At 39.5% G+C, this 22,201-nt stretch overlaps 1 protein-coding gene across 1 annotated transcript in view; it reads left to right on the top strand.

The window, feature by feature from the left end:
• The window catches only part of LOC149799829 (uncharacterized), an 87,422-nt gene that overhangs the window by 26,551 nt on the left and 38,670 nt on the right, over positions 1-22,201 (top strand). Inside the window, exons 3-4 of the mRNA XM_089957134.1 lie at positions 1,128-1,740; positions 6,532-6,698. Of these exons, the coding sequence (XP_089813260.1) occupies positions 1,128-1,740; positions 6,532-6,698 (780 nt within the window). The remainder of the gene's footprint in view (positions 1-1,127; positions 1,741-6,531; positions 6,699-22,201) is intronic.

Below are 22,201 nucleotides of genomic sequence, written 5' to 3'. Positions count from 1 at the left end.
ACCTCAAAATACTGAAAAGTCCTATTTAAATTTTCACTTTGTATTCTGGAGAAATACCTTTTATTTGAATTTCACTAAACCTGTTGGTTTTCACTCGTTTTGTTTCTTATTTTAAGACCGTAGGTTAGTAATAATTATATATTGATAAATGCAGACTGATAACGGTTTGATGTTACAGAAAGCTGATCCTAACATATAACCATATCAAAAGGATCAATGCCCCTTTTACAACAAATATCGCACACTACACACATGGAAAAGACTAAATGTATCGATCAAACATCCCCAATGGATGAGGAAACCAGCCATACGGTGAAATGGCTGAGGAGGGGAGTATACGCCTGTTTTGAAATACAATCTTGGCATAGGGAAGGAATGGAAACATGGCAACGGAAGTTTAAACGAGTAGATTCCGTCAATAAAAACAAGAGGAACCCCATTCAAAATTATATTTTCATGTACTGACTCAAAATTGTTTGATTAAAAAAGGTTGAATTTCGCAGTGGTAAGAAGATTAACAGATCTAAAAAAAAGAATTTTAATTTTATATCAATTATGTCTAGAGATTCGTACGTTTCCACAAAAGTAAATCTATATATATATATATATATATATATATATATATATATATATATATATATATATATATATATATATATATAAAGAGGATACAGGTTACAGGTCAAATATGTGCCTGACTTGTATAGTCAGACACGGTCTACTACTTATACAGGTATAGGAACTCTTGTCTTAAATACGTAAGCACAAGACGATGCATCGATATTTTCATCCGATGCAATTCTTACTAGTGAAAGTTTGAGAAATAAAAAACACACATTGTATTTCTTTAATATGATTAGGTGGTGAATGTAATCCATCCTCTACATCAAAATCCAACCTTTCGTATCTTGATTAAGTAATATTAAAAAGAGTCTTTTAATTAAAAAAATATGGCTTGACAGTGGCATGTTGTTTGATGACTTCAAAATAAATAAATAGGTACAGCACGATATAAAAAGCATAAGATTGCCTACTGGATTGAATAATATGTATTCCTTTCCTGTAATGTTAATTTTATTAAAGTAGATTAAACGCTTTCTTGTCGGTATTTTGTTTTATTTTTTCAGGTCGTTCCTGTTCATGACGATTTTTCAGATTTTAAAGGAATGGACATATTCACTCATGTTTCTGACGCAAAAGTTTTCATATATTCTGTGATTGGAAGGAACACGTCTACAACCAGAAACCCGTGGAATGAATTTGGAGTTAGCGCCTGGATTCATTCTGAGCTTAAGCCTGAATATATAGCGTGCTGTTTCTTGTTTGATAATGGTATTATAATCAAATCAAATCATGCAAAATACTGGTATTATGCCCTGGACGTAATGTTTACGATCCAGTACACATGTCCTAGACCCGAGTCAGTGTTAAGTCTGAGAGGAATCACGCTAACAGTGACCAGTAAGATATGTTCCAGTAACTTTTCAACGTACGTCAGACCAATGTATCCATTACGACGAATGGGTAACGAAACCATTGCTTTGTGCGCCAAGCAGATATTTGGAAATCTCAGCGCAAGCCTTGTCGTCACGTGGCTTGAATACAACAGGGCCATGGGTGTGGATAAAATTGTGACTTTTGTAAACGAAAGCTACTTGTCCCGGAATACTTATAAAGTATTAAAGTTTTATAAAAAACAGAAGTTTCTGGAAATACTACCAATTGAATTTCCTATGCAAGGTAGGTCAGACATGTATTTGAAAGATTCAGCCTCGTCCAAGTCTGTTTTAAGTGACTTGGTGGCAGTGTGGTATATAAAATCATCAAGTATTCCTTGTCACCTCAATTGCCAATCTAAGCTACTTTCATTACTCTGTATGATGCAGGCTGTTCCCTACGTAGAAATTCCATGTGCTCATAAATTTGGCAAATTTATCAGCAAAAACGGCTTTTCTTGTTTTGTCACTTATTGGTCACGTTTTGCCGCCATATTTATCTAGGCTTCCTTACAAGAATGTTCTTTTCAAACATATGTAAATTCAACTCAGTGAAATGATATGAATTTGTGGCACACTCAATAAAAACCAAGGACAAATAGTTTGCAAAATTTATACGGAATTTATTAGTCGGAATGGGCGTGATTGTAGGTTTACTACTGAACAAATAATTTTGGATGATTTCTTTAATGTTATTGTCAAATAATTGTCATGCGCGTGGATCATTAAGTGAGCAACCGGCAAACCATGACGAATACAACTCTGCACACGTCGCTCGTAGATAATCTACATGCTGAGGAAGCTAAGTATGGTGGCGTAGCTATCAAGCAATGTGTACCTAAAATGAAACTATAATAGTCCAGATCGAAAATAAAAATTATCACGTGAGATTAGTCATTATTTATATTCCAGAACAAATGGGTCTCATTTAAAATTTCGAATACGTTGGGTGCGATCAGTGCTAATTTAGTCCGTTTTCGTAACTTAACAGGTTTAACTGGACAGTTTTGATCGGTTTTAGAGGCTAGACAATTGTATTTGAAAGGTATAAGCTACAGACGATACTGTCATCATATCAGTCGAAAATTGGGCTTCTTGAAGCGAGTTCAGGTTTAATGAACTTAGAAATGACAATATTCGTACCTTACCTATTACACGTATGTGAGACATTATTTCGTCCATACAAATATGTATTTGCGATAGATCCCTATTCTGAGAACTGCATATTGTAAATTACATGTGATTGTCTACCATTCACTCATGTCACCCGTACACATAGCAGAACCTTCTTAAGGTTTATGTTTATAGCTTGTGACGTTTGCACGCATTGGGGTGGGGTTCTTCCAATATATATATATTAATTAAATTATGATGAAAGTTCCACCCGGGCTCGTGGGGTTAGAAAGTTAAATTAGTGACGAGGTAGATTTGAGCCCCCAGTCAGCAATGCCGACGGCTAAATTATAGAGAACACGAAGATGAAATTCAATTAATAACAATTTAATAAATTCGATAATTTAAGACGATAAACTCTCAATCACCCGTCTTTCCCTCGACCAAGTGACAGCCTAATTCATCCAGTGATTTACAGTGTGAGTTCGATTTTCCCCCTGTCCTTGCGTCTACTCATCTCTTTCTTTCCCGATAATTCGTTTCTTCCTTCCTTCTTCCAACGCCTCCTTCGACTCCGTTTCCCTCTCGACTATCTCCTCCTCCAATTTCGCTCCCAACTTCCTCTTCCTCCTTTATCTCCCCTTTTCCTCCTAGATTTCAACTTCTCCTGACTTCTCTCCTTTATTCTCCTTTCCTCCGTCTCTCTATCTGAGACTACGGGACCAAACTGTAACTGGTCTGTCCCTCAAAGCTTCCTGTGAAAAAACACAAGGCGTTAACATATGCTTTATCGAATCTCACCTCACATTAGATCAACAATTAGTCATCAGATAAGGCTATCACGGTTTCTGTCACGCATGCGTACACATCGAAATTCCCACACACTTCTTGCAGGGCAAACAATGGCGTAATAACGCGGTATCAGCGAATTGTCATACAGACATCAATACATTGCGTCACATCTTTATATACACATATATATTTAATCTCATTGTACTACAATCTGACAACAATCAGATGCATGTCTGTACATTACACAAATATTCAACAATGGCAAAATTTATAATCACATGAACACATGTGCTAGTCTACTATAAAATACCCACATAGCGAATTACAATATTAACTCTTACGACGGCTAGCAAGCTATATAATTCTTTACAAATATCAACTCATTTCTTCAAAATATGCAAACATATTAACATCACAAAGTAATTCTTCGTACTACGATTCTAGTAATAATAAAGTATACATACGATCTACAATTAAAAATGCAGTCGCATTCCGCAAAGACCGAACAATTAGCTCACTGACCTTATCTGAAGCTGTCTGTACTTAGAATTTCCCGTTCTAAGATATTCCCGCCAATAACGAATGGCTGTTCGGAGTTACGCTACTCTCCTCTGGGCAAACTTTCTAGCGAACTAATTCTTGCCGGAAGACGCGGAGATATCATTCTACCTAAATCAGGGTCTCTCCCTTATCTCGATTCTGATTGGGTGGCTGTGACCCTGTCCAATCGTCTTAGCGGTTAGTTCAACCTGGCTGTCTGTCTGCAGGGAAAAGAAGTTAAGACACTCCCACTTGTTCGGGCAACTTGTTTTGACCTGGACAAACGTTTCAACATCTAGGTGATAATTGGCTATCTGGCGGCCTCGCAGCTCCTAGGTCTGGCTCTCCACTTCTAGCCACGACAATCTTACGTAATGGATTAGTGGTAGCCTGCGGCAATGTTTAACATCAAACAATGGCTTGTCAGAATTACCTTGATTATACATGTTTCAAACTGGGGCTACTCTGGGTCGGGGTAAACGTGACATAGCTGTAGATGCCGTCATCTAATTATATGCTGTATTTCTGTCACTGATTGTTCATATTTTATAATCTCAACAACATTTGATAGTGGCATTTTTGCGAACAGCAAGGTACAGTTCTTGTAAGTTCTACATTGATAACGAGGAATGATTTGACCAGGAATTGACAAAGTATGTGTCATGCGTCAATAATTAGTGACGAAACTGTATTGTTAATATCTTCGCATGTTCTTCTATCTGTCTATTCTTCTGTATATATATTAATTTAATTGTTCGTACATTCTTTTAGAAGGAATAAGCCAAATCGTAAAAAGGCTCTCTAATTGTCAAAGGGAAAATGAAAAAAAAAAAAATGTTTTTGAGAATTTCCTGTTAAATGTTTATCTTTTAATAATATTGTTTTTGAAAACTTAAATTTCAACAAGATTCGTATTTATTGCATCTAAAAGGTTTATCACTTGATGTTATGTGTGCGTGTGCTGTCTATTATTTTGGGGTAGCTTGGATAAGATGCACATGTTTTCAACTTCTTTGAACGTTTTCTTTTCACTACCTAACCCAAATACTATTTGCAAATGAGAAACAATAGAATTAAATAAATACTGACTTTTAATATATATATATATATATATATATATATATATATATATATATATATATATATATTGTTACTTATCTAGGCTCGAAAAAAAGTAACACAGAAAGAGTGAAAACAAAATGCTGTTTAAAATTTAACAAATAATATCTTTTCCTGGAAACATTCTGTTAAAATGAAAAAAGGAGAAGAACTTATGGTTTCAAGAATCAAATCGAAACACAATCTAAGAATAATCCAAGAATTATTTTGCAAAAGTCCTAGTAACAAATGTTCTAATAATTTTAAGTTCGAATCCTGGTGGAAAATCCAAGATGGATGACGATGACGTATGCTGTAATCAGTACTGTGCTTATCTACAGTTCCTTTTAGAAATACAAATAATGGCACTCCGATGTTGGGAATCCAAATTAAATTTGTAAGCAGTGTCTTTCCAAAATTTCTGTGTGAACACTCCTCAAAATATTTTCAGAAAATAAAAATAATTAATCCTTTTGAAATCCAACTGATGTAAAGAAAATTAGAACTCAAGATCTGGCTACAACAAACTAACTTGACATCAGTGTAAAAAGCCCTAAAACTGAGAAATCTCTCTCAATACATCTCTATTAAAACTAACAATGTGTATTAATGGAAAAAAACAAACAACAGAATTGCAAAATCAACTAGTGCCACGTGATCGTGTTTTTGTCACGTACACCAAAATTGACCCTGACGAAAACAAATCATTTTCTCTAAGAAATAAAAAAATAAAAAAGGTATTTACATCTTAAAGCCAAAGCCCCATCATGGCCTTGAAAACAACCATTCATTTTAAAACAATGATAGAACTTTGTTTACTAATTTTGATTCAAGGTGAGCATCTAGGCCAACACTTGTTGTTTATGAAACGAATGATTCAGGTCAACCAATTTTCGTGAAAACATATAATCTCCAGTTACAATAGCATGTAAGAAAAACAAAATGTAATATTGTAATAAAAACTGACAAACAAATTAAATAATATATATATATATATATATATATATATATATATATATATATATATATATATATATATATATATATATATATATATATATATATATATATATATATATATATATATGTGTGTGTGTGTGTGTGTGTGTGTGTGTGTGTGTGTGTTTCAGGTTTGAAAATCCTTGCAGAATTAAGAATAACATTTATTTAGTTAATAAAAATCCAACATTTAACATTAATATTGCCAGAGTACAGGTGATAATATACTTGTCCTTTTTTCCTTCGGATGTATATAAGATGTCGTATGTTTGGTGTATCTATTTTAGCTTTTATTTTAAAATTAAGGCTTTCTAATTAAATGTTTAAAAACTTGGTCTTTTGACAGCTTTAAGAAACCCATTAACCAAAAGACACATCAAGTCACAGGTCGATTATACAAGAGAGAGAGAGAGAGAGAGAGAGAGAGATGTAGCACGTTTCACTCCATATTCTGATACATCTTTTCTTCTTTCTGTCTTTCCATTTTACTCAGATATGATCCCTAGGGAGCCTCTTCATATGAGCAAGCTTGTGTCCTCAGATGAGCAGATTCTAGTCTACTATTGTCAGGACAGACTGGCGGGATACTCCTTTATAGGTGTTATTGATGTCGATGAGTTCATTTTTCCAAAGAAAGACAGAAATTTCAAGGAACTCTTGGTAGGTTTATGTATTGATATAAAGAAATAAATGCAAGGTACTAAATTTCATTTGTGCAGATTAGCCACAACACGTGACACACAGTCTTTCTCTCTCTCTCTCTGTCTGTCTCTCTCTGTCTGTCTGTCTCTCTCTGTCTCTCTCTCTCTCTCTCTCTCTCTCTGTGTCTGTGACCATTTAAATTATAGTCACACATTAAACTATCCAATAAACTGTTTCAAGAGTATTCAATATAATAATATATGGCAACGCACTTTCATTCAGTTCGTAACGGGTTTGGTTTTGTCATAATAGAACATACAAATTTACTGACACCCACGATTTCAAGCGCTGATATCACTAAGATATATCAGTAGTAGCTACAGTCAAGGGACATAACTCCCAACTCGTGACAGACCAAGGGTTAACTCCAATCTGAACAGTAGTTATTCTGAGAACAGTTGAGTAACAGAAAAAGCTCTGTTGAGGAAGGTAACGAAATCGGTTTTAGAAATTTAAAAGAAAGAAAAGCAAATTTTTCCCTGTCAATCATATATGCATATACGCTAAGTAAGAAATGATCCTGCTATAAATTACCAAACATCGGTCAAATTTAAAAAAATACTCCAAATCAGTTTGAAATCGTTTTATCCTAAAACAAGCTTTTAAATATGAGAAAACAAAATAATTTAGCCAAAAAGGATATCTTGTAGCGACGATAAAGTCTTGTTAAACTGTGATTGAATAATCGGCACTGTTTATTTTAGTCCTAGGGCAACGTTTTAAGTTGCTGGTGTGCATACAATATATGTGCGTAGTAAAGGGAAAACATATTTATAAACATCATTACTGATTTTGGCCTAGCACGTACACGTTATATTTGAGTAGATGATTTATTGATACTTTCCATTATAAAATTATAAACTAAGGAGAGCAGAACAGTTTATATATTTTAGTTTTATTTTGAAATTACACTTGTAAAGAGGCTAAGCCAGTCTTCCATATAAATGACACAGTAGTAATATCGGAAATGGGGGTCTGGACCATTTTATCACGATGTGATAAAAAGTGCATGAGAGAGCCCCCAAGGAACTATACTACTGTCTTGTGGGGGTTCTTGGCCATTTTAGAGAAATGGGGGTTTTGGACTACGTTTATTTAAGCTTTTTTGTTGTAGGTGCTGTGTGTTCTGGACGCCTTCGGCTTGTCTCATGATGTCATGTTTTTAATGTGTGCGTAATACATAGCTGTGATGATAAGGATCGTTAGACTGTGTCTTTGTGTCCGTGTGCGAATGTGTGAATGCCATCGGTGGATTAACGTTTACTATCAAAGGGGCATAGTCCTATTTTGTTAATGAGCGTTGTAGATATGTTATGTTGTTGTGTTCGGAAAAGTTCGTATGGAGTAGTAATGCATGTGTCCATGTAGTGCTTGTGTGTAATGTTGGTTGTTGGCGATGTGTGAGATGACTTTTAAAAAACCCTTGCTGTTTTCATGACGGTACCATAGTTGAGGATGATTAAGTACGTTTAGGCTCAAAGTCCGACGAATCCCATAATGGGTACGTCGTGAGTTTCCTCTTGAACTTTCCTAGCACTTTATTATTGTCGTCACAGTGGAAAGGGCTGTGTGTGTGTGTGTGTGTGTGTGTGTGTGTGTGTGTGTGTGTGTGATAATTGCTGAAATCAAACAATTCTTGGTGTTGAAACATGTCCTAGTAGATGTCATCGGTGTGAATTTTGTGTACAATAGAATCAGTGTCGGTCATGAGCAGCGTATATTTGTCTCCGTATTTGTTAATGATTAACTCATAGTGAAACTCGAGCATGAGCTTCTTGGAAAAGTCGAGGTCGGCTTTACCAACGTAGATGGGTTTGTCCAGCTTGAGATTGGCTTTTTCTAAATACGATCGCGACGAGTTCTTCGTCAAAAATGTTCATGCGCACAAAGGCATCATTGGCGACCGGTTTATCTCGTCGTCGTAGGTTATTGACGATTTCGATTTTCTTGCGGTGATGAATGTTTTGCATGTTTTTTCCTAACACGCTATTGTTCATGTATTTGAAAAACTCTTTGCCGAAAGCCGCCATGGCTTTGGCTCTTTGTTTCGTGTTGAAGTCTATGTAGGGTTTCATCCACGGTCACTGACGAACTTGAGAGCACGGTGAACTTTTTAAAGAATCAGTCCGTGCTGGTGAGCTTGTTTGAGCAGTCGATGGTGTAATCTATAATTGGTTTTGTTGGCGACATATGGTAATATTTTCTCACCTTGGCGTCCCCGAGTCCGAACTGGCTCTTCTGATATAGTTGTTGTTAAGACAGCATCAAGTTTTCGTCGTGTAGATGTTGTGGATACCCAAGATCGAGTTTGACGAAATATCCCCAATCATTGTCGTGACCCGCTTGTCTTGCCTCGACGAACTGTTGTGAGGTAATCCAATGAAAATATCCAACGGGAAGCGGCTGTGACATCGCCCGTCCCTAGAGGTTGTCCGTGTAAAGGTAAATTATGTACACGGGAGGCTTTGTCGGGTTGTAGTGTTTCAGGTATTTGTGGTTGGAAATTGCGTGTGTTTGCTGATACTGAGATTTCTCCTCGTACCATTTGCTTCATAAATAGTAACATGTTTGAATCAGTAAAGAGATCTAATGTCACTCCTGATTGTTTGAGAAGTGCGTCCCGAGAGATTCTTGCCGAGGAGAAATACCAGAGTGGATCGAGTTGGTAATAGTCAATGCACGTGTGCCTGAAATTGTCGAGCACGTCGTGAGAAGGAGCACATCCGTTTTGAGATAATCGCAATGGGTTTTACAATCAAACTCGTTCCATATCTTGTTCCAGTACCGGTATTCAACGTTGGTGATTCCTTAGAGATGAAAGTGGTAGTAAAAGTGGGAGTAAAAGGTGTCTTGGGGTGCCAACGAAGTTTCGTCGAATCGTGACCATGCATCAATGTATTCGTAAGGATAAATGCCTTTTTTGTGATTATATCTGCGTTGGCTCAATATTCTTTTCCAGGTGTGTGAACTTAGGACAGTTTGCAGCGAGTTCTTCCAGAAACTCCGGCATGAACTGAGCGCTATAGAGGAATAGGAAAGGTCCAATCGAGAAAAACATGTACGTTTCAAAATTATTGGGGATGCATTTGATTTGTGTTCCCACTTCGGCGAGAAGTTATTTGACGCGTAGATGATTAAGTGCAACGACGATTAAATAGCCACCATACCCTGGTAGATTATATACGATCACTGGTAGGAAGTCTGGATCTTTGAAACGTCGATATCAGTTATCGTGATCGGCTTCTCGATATTAACCGGTAACAAGGCAAAGGTCTCTGACATTTTTACCGTGCAACTTAAAGTACTTTTTGCAGATGTGGTACTGTTTCCTGATTTGTGCCGTCGCAGTTGGTATGTAGTGAGTGGGATCATCGTCGGCGGTGGTTTGCGGCTGTCGGTGATTCTGCCACTATCTGCTCAAAGGACCAAGGGACGCAATGTTCGCCGGGATGCTGAAGATACGGTACGGTGAAGACAAAGTTTTGTAGCCGTCCGTGTTTTTTGCATTGATGCGCTATGTTTTGTTTGTAAAGTGACACGTGCTTACTTCCACGCAACGGTGTAAATTTGGAAGTTTGAAACGAGACAGAATTGTCTCCGGTGATGCTCCATGCCGATCCTGACTCTTGACAATCATCGATACCACGTTGGATAAACGACCATGCGACGTCGAGGATGTGAATTAAATCAACGGTCTGGATTTCATACATGCGTCGATGCTCTTTTGATCCGTAGCTCGCACAAAATGAACTCTGAGGGCTAGTCCGAGTTTGATGGCTGTGGGTGTGCATAGTTCTGCATCCACGGTAGGTTTTAGAATACGTTTCAGGAGATCTTAATCGATTCCTTTCTGAATCACGTGCTGGTGAAGGTGCAGTTGACAACTTCGTTGTCTACAGCTTTGCTGGCTTCCAAGTGATTTATCACGTTGCCGTTCAATGGCTTATGGATCGTCTTTGATCGATGTCTTATGGTCGCGATCTGCCCAGGAAATAGAAGCAGGTTTGAGCGCGTAGCAGTTGTTCTACTGAGCGACCTGTACTTGTCTCGCAATTGCTTCATGTACTTCTGTTCGGTAATCATTGCTCGTCCCGCCAGCTACTGTATACTCGCTCGCGAACTTACGACATGCAACAATATTCGGCCTTGCCTTTAGGGCTTCTCTGACTCATTTGATCAATCCATGAAAAGAGGTATTCGATCTTGGAACGGGCACGTTTACCCAGTACATCGAGTAATGCTCGTGACACAACGATGTAGGATAAAATCTTTCTCAGTATTTGCCACTACTCTGTGCAAAGAATTGTGAAATTGTATGCTCCGTTTTTATAGAGACGTTTTTATTCTATCTATCTATCTATCTATCTATCTATCTATCTATCTATCTATCTATATATATATATATATATATATATATATATATATATATATATATATATATATATATATATATATATATATATATATATATATATATATATATATTTTGCTTTTTATTTTTGCTGGTCAGAGAACATTTTGGTAAAAAATATATATAAACTATGTCGACTGTTTCTTTAATTGCTTGCTATAAAAGGTCGTTGCGTGGCTAAAACAGGTGTGCCTGATTACATCAGGACAGCACGGAAAAGTGCAACAAGGCACTGCTTGAGAGAATATTGCGTCAAGAAGGTGTTTAAGGTCGTTTGCAGGTATAATAGCATTGTGGTGGTCGAAACTAAAGAGATATTCAATATTACTACAAGGAATTGAAAGCTAACCACCGACTCAAAACACATCCGTCGGTGTTCGACGAGTTTCTGGCAAGAATTAAGCATAACGCAGCTGTACGCGAAAACGACCAGGAGAGTTCATCCTGTGTTTAGTCGTTACGAGGCTAACACAAATTGTAATGTACTTATCGTGTGTACTAAAATAAGGCATGTGATAAGATTCAGCATCACATTATATTGAATCATTCATTTTTTTGTAGGTGGGATCAGAGGCATGCTGTACCGTCATCATTTTGTGTTTGAAGCTCACCAAGGAGTTTTTCTCATCGGATACTCCGTTGTTCATCTCAGCGGTGATAAATCCAATAATGATTAAACAATTTAGAAATAAGACCTGATAGATACCAAGCAAGGAAAGAGAAGCGACAAAAATGTCGAGAGACAAATGTTTTGCGGTTTGTTACATAAAAAAGATGCTTTATTTTCTATGTATCAGTTTTATGCGTTCTTCTCGAAGCATGCAAGACACGCAGTGCTTGAAAATGAGATCTTTATCGTAGGCGATGTTAAGCGTCCCATTGTCGTACAGCTCTTTCTGCTGAGCCGTCGTAAGCAGCACGAGATCGTTTCCTATCCCGACCACCTTAGTGAACGTGAGATCCATGCTAATTTCTTTGTTGAGATGGAACGCGTCCCTGAGATCCTTTCGAATTTCCACGATGACATGAGTCATGGCTTCATAGATAATGAAAGCTCACGTCTTTTGACTAGGACCTTGTCGGGGTCGACAACAGAGCCAGGCATTTGTTATATATCGCAACCATGTCCACGATAAGATCATTGACGGTCCTCATCTCGCTAATCAGCATCGTTATGCCAAATGGAGACCCACGCAAATAGGATCGGAACTTATTTAACATTTTCTGATACGACAGCATGGCCTGCATGAAACTATTTTTGGGGGCCTTTAATTCTGGCTCGATGCATTTCATCATCGTATGAAAGCGACGCAGCCCCGGAAAAAAACAGCATCATCGGAGTGGCAATCACTGTCACCTAGATGAATCTCAGTACGCGCTTGTATTTCCTCTACGCGTGCTTATGCACGTATATATGTCGTTTGTAATAGTGGTAATACGCTTCTAGTTCGTGACGCTCTTCCGCCGACAAATTCTCGTTGATGCGATTGAAGTCGATGATGCGATTCATTATCTTATGCTCCTGTGTCTACTAAACTCTTGATATGCGTTTCAAGCTTTGACAGGTAATCTTTGAGGAATTTGATATGCGTTTGATCCACTTTGATGGTTTTATCATCGAACTCATTGGTGAGGCCACAGTTAATCTTCATACTAATCGTCAGATTCCTTTTTATCTCGGTCATCTGGTTTAATTTAACAAGATCCGCTAACATGTCAGGAGCCATTTGCAGGTAAAATTATCTAAGTATTCATAAGAATTTTCCAACACTGCTACACGAAACGTTATACTGTATTCATCACGAGTCATATTTGTAAAGGTGATAAAAGCATTAGCTATTTTCTCTATTTACATTTTCGTAAGCTAACATTTATTGAGAAATAACCACCACGTCCAGAAGAGATTCATACCTGGAAAGTTTCATTTTTTCAAGCACATCATGAGAGGCTATTGGAGGATGAGCGAAATGTCCATTGACGATGGAGTCACCGTCCTTAAGAACATTGGACAGCTTTCTCACGAGTTCGTCCATTTTAAAACTCTCCAGGTATTGGTACACGGCCACGTCCAAATATAGATCCACCTTTCCATGGCCTCCGTACATTATCACGTACCATAAGGCAAATATGTCCTTAGAAAATATAAGCAAGTGAGAACGTCCTGGTACCTCGTCGTCAGAAGCACCTCTGCCAGATCGTTCGTCAAGCGTCATCACTTCTATGGTCGTGTTCACGTCCTCGTACTCCACGCAGAGAACACATTTTTTGTCGATAAGATCGCGGAGTGCTAGATTGCCTCGAAATCGTTTTCCTGCCACGATTTTGTCCATGCAGTCGTGATCTTGTCTGAGTGCGTCATCGTCTTCCTTTTAACCAAACCATCGTCGTTTCACGTATCCGGTTTCCACGATCGCGTCCACGAGGCTCGGATACAATTCTTGGATGATGTCGTGGATGAGGCACTCGGTGGTTTTGACCAGCCTCGCCGATTCTCAATAATTACAAAATTTTGAACACGACAAAATACCTATCGATGGCGTCTCTGAGCTGCTTTTCACGCATACTCCCCAATGAAATGTGAGACAGTTTCACCTCCTGGTGCTTCCATCGTTCGTGAGCAGTTTCGACCGATGATTAACTCATGTTCCTTACCATTTTATTATCGGTTTGAACTATCACGGTATGCTTCAGCACGTGATCGGCATTTCAAGCATACGAAGCAGCCTGCCTATATATATCATTCAACAAAAGCTGGTAAAGTTTGATCACCACTTGGACCATTTCCGCCATGGTGACTATATCAAGTCGCATTATATTAATTCATCCATCGTAAAAATCTGAAAATAACTCTGGACTTGATTATCTTTTTCTGACGTGAACGCTGCAAATTTAAACGTGGAATACTTTGTATAAGTGCCGCAGATGTAAAATGTAATTGTGGATGCTCCGATCGCTGCTGTGCATTTGTAAATTTTATGTAACACAATTTTTGTTCCTTTGTAAATGTTATTTCGTAATTGTTTGTGCCCAAAAAGTATAGAAAATGGAATTGTATTTGTGAGCAGGTCAGTGGTAATTTGTAATTTACCTATTTCCAATGATAAAACGGGCGAATTTGTATCTTTTGGTTCACATAAAGTCAGAAAAACAGCACAATAATTAAAATTAGCATGTATTTATACTAAAGTAATAAAAATGACCACAAAAGAATTAGATGTGAATAGTCGTTCGAGATTTACGTTGATATTGTAAGTCACTTTCATCAATCAGCAACCAAATGTAGTCTCCCATCAAGTTCTCATTATGCTGTCCTTGGTAGCGGTGTTCAAAGTCCTGTTAGAATGGTTCTTCTTGCTCGACCGAGTACGCTTCCATGTTCTTCTTAAATATATCAAAATGAGCATCAAGAATAATGAACTTTGAGGGACATCCTGCAGCCCATTTTGTCGTTGTTCTTCACCTGAGTCTCAATCAGCTCCACATAGTTGTTTGCCTTGTGATTGTTCAGGAAGCCCCGAACCATTGTGACAAAGCTTTTCCATGCCACTTTCTCCTTACTAGTGAGCTTCATAGCACTCAAGGATCTTCTTTATCTGTAGTACATCGGATTTGACTTTTGCCTCAGAAAGCTTAAGGCAGAAGTCTTGAAGGTACGTGAGGGCTGCTGACTGCAAATCTAGAGCTCTGACAAATTGTTTCATACGGCTCAATCTGATGTGCAGCGGTGGCATCCGTACCTTCCGGGTGTCCACCAGTGGTTCCCACGTGACGTTGATCCTCCTCAAAGAGAACTCGGTCCGCTATGGCCATTTACGCCTATGATAATATGCCTTGGTGTCCCTGCTGTCTCAAAGGCTAAGACAGCAGTGAAACTTGATAAAACCACCTTAGGGACCCATCAGGAATGCCACCATTTTGAAGTCTCCGATGATCTCCAAGCCGTACTCATCAAACGCAAGGCGTCCAGCAATGTCTTGATGCAGTTATAATCCTCTTTGAGGTGCACAGAGTGAGCCAGGGGAAGAGACGGGTACTTTTTTCCATTATGGAGCAGCACGGCTTTGAGGCCTCTGGATCAGCGCCACTCATTCTGGTTACAAGCTATTCCGATTGCCTCGAACAGACGGGTCACATTGCAAAGCCCATCTTGACAAATGAAGAAGCTGTAAAAAGCTTGGCGACGCTTCCTCTCATCTGCTCATTGCACACTTTCATCCAACAAGTTTCACTCCTTGATCCTATACGTCAAAAGCTCGGCATTGGACTTGGTGAGACCTAGATATCTGATCAAGTCGTTGAGGTCTTTTTGGTTAGGGTAGTATGGGTTTCTCTCCTCAGCTCCGCCTCTGAAATTGTCATCTGGATTTACAACGTCTTCCTCGCTCTCTGACTTGCTGCTCTCTTCTAAAGACGGCTGCTCTCTCTCCGAAGGAGTGGGTACGGGGAGCTGAGGGAAGTGTGGCACCTTGGCGATGGATGAAGGAAGGTCCGGATACGTGATAGCAGGCGCATCCTTGCCAGTCCGACGTTTAGAAGAGTCCACCGTACAGAAATAGCAGATGCTTGACTGGTCAATGGGTTACCGCCAAATTCTTGGGATAGCAAACTTCATGGCTCTCTTTTCCCCTCTGTAATATCCTACAAAATTACATTTATCTCACCCATGACTAACATGTAAGAGATTCTTGCAACATCTTTCATATATGTTATATTTTTTCAATGACATTAAAAATTGTTTAACCTTTTAAAATTACAAACATATACAATTTTAAAAATTATAACATATTTTATAACATAAAATTCAGAGCAATAATTGTCCATCATAGCTTCCAGAGTTTTTTGCAGTCCTCGTAGGTGAAATGAGGTGCCTAGAGTTTGTCTTGATCCACGACTGGCATGCAGAAATATAGCTTGTAGGCCTCATACATATTAACATATTCTTTCACGGAGTATGCGTCTGTCGGATGCTTTCAGCCTCTTGAGGCATCTCAGAAAAATGCAGATATGTATCCACTTCATCAACTAACACTGAACTGAACTGGTGGGATTATGACCTCTTTGTTTATGTATTTATACCACTATTTATATTACTGGAAAATTATAGAAAGTTCTAGAAGTTACTCCAAGTTTACTCAGCACTGAATCTATCTGGCATTTTCTGGAAAATAGGTAAATTTCAAAATAGCACTGTCCTAGTCACAAAAGGAAAGCTTGTGGGGAATAATAGTCATTTCTATGCTTTTGAGGCATAAGGAATTAGGCAAAAACACTTACTAATCAGGAACAAACAAAAAAATTGTTACACGGCGAAATCACATCCGCGGTGCTGACATATTTAGTGGCATTGAGTCTCCATGTGAGAATTCTCTTTGCAACAGAAGTTCATCCACGCACTTGAAATTTCCAGATGACAACTGCCTGCAGTGACTATATTAGTAGATAAACATTGGATGTGATTCCGGCAGTTGCCTATATGCTTCAAGTGGTTGTGGCTGTGATGCAATAAGCAAATGCATTTTAAACTTATTAAGACAAAAAAATGCCGTTGATGCCGACAAAACTAAGCCGTATCGAATTCAAGTATTTTCTGTGAGCGTTGGAATGTATCCTTCACTATTTCTAACGTAACGAGTGTCCACGTACATTCCGTCACTGCGATGTTAGCACCAGTCGCCACAGTGAGATTTTCTATGTGTATTCCTCCTGTCGTAGATAATTGTATGCCAATAAACGTGTTGAACTGCGGTTATGATATCACCTAGGTATTATCGATCTTCAGCCACGTTGCTGAAAGTCCACCTAAAGTATTTCCACCCATGTTTAAGCTGCCGGTAACAGTTCCACATGTGTTATCATACTTGTTCGCCAGTGCCACCTCGAGATCCGCCAACGATATGGCCTGCGACGACACCAGATATTGTCCAGTCGGTGCTGCAAGTCCATATAAGTTCCTTCCACTGATGTTTAAGCTGCCTTCGAGTTCCGCCTGTCAGCTACAATTTAGTCTGTTCTAGTCTGCTCATTTGAGACCATCGTGCGACGTTAGCGTCCGGAGGTGGATAACGCACATCTTTGAGACTAACAATGCTGTGACCGCATATGTAGAGATTACCTTGCATGAAATCTCCGGCGCGCTGCACGTTTTTTATTCCGCTCATCCTGACTCGTAGAAGAGCTTTCTGAGCCCATGAGAGTACCAAAGGACGTGTACGACATGATGGTGAATTGTACAGAAAATGAACATCATTAATGTCGACATAAAAACGAAAATGAAAGCGAGCTAGCATAATTTTGTGATGCCTGATTGACAATACATGATAATGGGTCCGACCTGTAAAACGAATCTGCCTCATGAACATGCTCCTGAACAACACGTTGATGTACGATCGCGTGATTATTTATACGCTCAATCCTTACCGGACAATTACAGGGTGATGCACGAGCTTGGTAACTGCGTTGCTGACGATTCCATGGGAGACGTTATTTTCACCATAGCAGACCCAGATCAGATGCAACCATCAGCAGAACTAAAATCCACCCAGAAAACATGAACCTGATCTGCGAGTATATTTCGTTGTCGCGTAACAAGCGATGCAACAACATTTTTTCTGACTCAGTCGTACTACTATGTGCCTAAATACATCCGACCTAAACGGGATGATATTTGCTGTTTTCAGGACTCGACAACAGGGACATCGACGCGATCGCGAAAGACCATTGCTGTGGCGTTACCGCAAAATAATTCAAAGACTGCTATGTCTCAGTAAGGTTTTGATCCAATAATGCGGTAGCTGCAAGTCGCTTGCTAGGTATCAACCAAAAGTACGGACCGTCAATTCAGCACAACAATAACGAGAACGAGAACAAATACATGAGCCAAAAGCTTGGAGAGTTAACAGATCACTTTTCTAAACTGAAAGAGGACCTGAAAGTCAGAGAAAAATTTCTACCGCTCGAGAGCCAGACTCATATTTCGTATGACAGATCCAACCTTTAGATTGCTAGGTTAAAATAAAACAAGGTTTAATGGATCAAGAGACCTCAGCGAAACTGCCTGCATAGGCTGGAAAGGGTTCACAGAAGCCTCACTTAAAGAGGTGGGATATTTTATTACAAAATAGCTTGCCGATGAGACAAGGATAATCAACCGTCCTTACGAGCTAGCACAATGACGTCGTCAAGAAGAGGAGTCCAAGCGGCATAAAAAGTCAACGACTGGAAAAGGCATCCGCTGAGTAGTAAAAGTAACAACACATGCTACTACCAAAGTACAACGGAGATCATTTCACGATTAAAATTGATTATCGCTTCTAAACAAGCGGGGAATGTCGGCGTGGAGATTGAAAACGAGATGATGAATATCATCAATCATCTACTGGATCACCAACCGATGACGTTGGATCAGTATAAGATTCTGTGCAAGGACTTGGTATGAAGTTGATCACAACTGTGGCATATACACTTAAATATAGAAATACTTGACAAGCTCTGCTTCTTCCTATAGTGGATACCACGTTTTAGGTTTATTCACGTTCGGTCACATCCACGGTGATGTATAATTCTCCGTTGAAATTAGACCAACAAGAATCATACGAGATCTTGTTGATCTCCGCCAAAATATCGAATAACTTTTTTAACGTCACCAAAGAACAACACTCGGTTAGCAGCAGAGGGGGCGAATCGGACATTTTGTCCAATCGTTATTTTGCTTAATTATTACTTTCTGCACTCAACGATCTAGTGTCGTCAGCGCCTGGTAAAAAAAAAACGACGACGTCGTTGGGGGATCGTCGCGTCGTCATTTGGTTTAATTAACACCTTCTGCGCGCCGATCCCCAGCGTCGTCAGCGTCCGGTAAGCACGTCGACGACCGCGTCGATGTCATTGCCCCCTCTGCTGCTAAGAGGTTATTTACAATGAAAATTATTTACAACTAACCGAATATTTGGTCAAGTCCGATACGATATCGTGTCCGAGGATCATGTAAATTTATCGTTATGAATCCATGTGGGGTCGACTGAGCATGACTAAAAAAGTTTCGAAAAACATTAAAGTCCATGTCACCGCCGCACCATGTCTGCCAAATATTTCGTAGCGTGTGTGTATCAACGCCGTTGAATACAGCAAGAATATTGCAGTTATCTCTGATTACTTTTGGAATCTGAGTGTATCGTTGAGTGACATATATCACGTCAGTGTTTTTATGCCTGCCTCTGGAAAATATCCTAGCTGGGTTCTTTTGATTGTCTAACATAACATCATCGTACACGACTAGATTGTTAACGTCGCCATCAATATCATCAATACCCGGTGCATCATTGATATCCGTAATAAACTCAATAACATTCTTTTTAGCGATCGCTGATGCATTCTCGTTGAAATCTTTCAACACCTCGTAGCATCGTTGATCATCTACGCTAGGAGCAACCAAATACAACTTATCCCACTTCATCCATCTCATTATTAAATTGAGTAACAATTGCGTCTTGCCGGATCCAGATGGTCCGATGATAATCATCCGGATCGAGTTTGGTAACGCTGCAACATGCTTAACTGGTTCTCTTGTTTTAGTCGCCGAAAAATCAATTATATTCATATCTCTATACATAAATTATGGATCTATATTGTGTAAAGTGTAGAGTGCGTACTGGCACAAATGATATGACAACCGTTACAACAAGAAATAATAGATCGGCGCTTACTGGCAAGTGTGTACAATGCGGTACAAAGAAATTTAGATTTATTTCTATTAGACCCGGAGATGTTTTAAAAAAAAGCGAGGAGGTGACATCGCAGCCAAATTGGCAAAACTCCCCGGAACACCGTGGGCAAAGTATCCAGGAGAAAAACACCTCCCAGGATATAACTACTGTGGCCCCGGAACACGATTAGATATTAGACTCGATGATCAAAATCAGCCCAAACCCGGTGAGTATCCAATAAACGCTATCGATAAGGCGTGTCATGCTCATGATGTTGCTTACAAAAGTAGCGATCTGCAACAGCGTCATATCGCGGATGTAAAATTAATTCACGCGTTAAATGCTATTCCTGATAAATCCGTCAAAGAAAAATTGGCCTCATGGTTGGTAAAATCGGCTATGAAAGGTAAATTAATGATTGGAAGCGGAGCTTCTGGCGCTGGTAATTGAAAACGATAGCGTTTATAATAACAACATGGAATCCATCTATTATTCTCCGAGGGGATACTGGAAGGGGAAGACCGCAATTGGTAAGCTTGCAAGCGCTGCAAAGGTAACAAAGACCACTGCGGCTAATTGGTTATCCAAACAGGCTATATGGCAAATCTATCTACCACCGCCTAAACAAATCAACTTCTCGCGCTTTGATGTCAGCGTACCTAATGAAGTTCATCAGGCTGATATATTATTTCTGCCGCATGACAACGGTTACAAATACGCGCTAACCGTAGTTGATGTTGCGAGTCGATACAAACAAGCGGAGCCGTTAAAAACAAAGTCGGCAACTGAAGTAGCCGCTGCGTTTGAAAGAATTTATCGAAGAGGCCCTCTGCGCTGGCCAAATCTATTACAAGTTGATCCCGGTAGTGAATTTCGCGGCGCTGTTTTATCAACGCTGAAACATCATAGCGTCGCGATACGACGAGGTCATACTGCGCTACATCGTGATCAGGGAATTGTTGAACGATTCAATCGGACTCTCGCTGAACGGTTATTTGGATATCAATACGCGAAGGAATTCATCCAAGAAAAACGATCTCGTGAATGGGTTAAAAGGTTGCCAGGCGTAATTGCAGCGTTAAATAACGAGATTACCCGAGCAATCAACATGAAGCCCAGCGACGCGATTAAATACGAGTATATACCCGGAAGATCAAAAATAAATAGCGTTTCCAAGCCGATTCTTGGCGATGTCACTGTTAGATATCTATATGAACCAGGAGAGCTTGAAGGCGGTAAAAAAAGAGCTACTGATCCTATCTGGAGTGTTACCACACATAACATATCAACGATAACACGATCAACTGGTAGACCACCGATCTACAGACTGGATTCAACTGCTCCTCAGCGCGGATTTACACGCGAGCAACTACAAGTGATACCTAACGATACTCAATTGCCACCACGTGGTCTTAACTAGCGCCGTTGCGTCTATTGCACTCAAGACAGGTCAACCTCACATTGTTTTTGACATGACCGAGACTGTTATCGATCCTATCCACGGTAAATTGGCGAGTGTCTTTATCCGAATAACGCCAACTCATTATACAATTGCAACTCGCGCAGTGATTATTCTGTTGTTGTCGTAGCGAGATTATTAATTCGGCATCAATATCAAAACGCCGCTGTTTTTTTTTATCCTGTTGGCGGTAACCCGAGAGTTTTCTATCAATGACGCTTGCATCGATGGTGACCTTGTCGCCGGCTTCGTCACCGGCTCCGTCAACAACAATTCTTCGAAGCTGATTCATTCTCCGTACTCGGGACACTGCAAGATAGACTAGATTCGACCATTCGATGCGATTATCAACTATCCAAACAATTGTGTCCGTGATGGTTAATCCCTGCGAGGAGTGTATTGTTGTTGCGTATCCTAGCGTCCACGGGGATTTATCAGCACGTAGCGCGTCCTCGACGACACCGATATCAACGAGCACGATATCATTCAGCACGAGAATTTGTTTTTTTGTCCCTGACGCTGTCGGCCCCGGGATTTCAACTTCAATGTTCTGCCGCCGTGTGTCAGCGGGTCTATAACACAACGGCACTGGGCGCGTTGGAAACTTTTCCTTATGCAACGCAAACAACCTCCGCTGAAGTGTGTCTCTGACTATCTTTCTGCTCGCTACAATTAAATCGTTTGGTCTCCATGTTTCCCAGAATTCATTTAACGGCGTTTCCGGAATCACCTCGCGGATTATTTCACATTGAATTCTATCCGGCTGTAATCTGATTAGTTTTTTAACCTCGCGCAGTTGTTCATCAAGTGCTCGGTAATCAGTATCGGTTTCTTCATAATAGTCCACAAAACCCTTTAACCAATCATGTGGACCCTCGCCGACAAATGG

This window comes from Sinohyriopsis cumingii, chromosome 5, assembly GCF_028554795.1.
Source record: "Sinohyriopsis cumingii isolate HCF-2022 chromosome 5, ASM2855479v2, whole genome shotgun sequence".
Taxonomy (NCBI): Eukaryota; Metazoa; Mollusca; class Bivalvia; order Unionida; family Unionidae; genus Sinohyriopsis; species Sinohyriopsis cumingii.
This window is presented reverse-complemented; position numbering and strand designations above follow the sequence as displayed.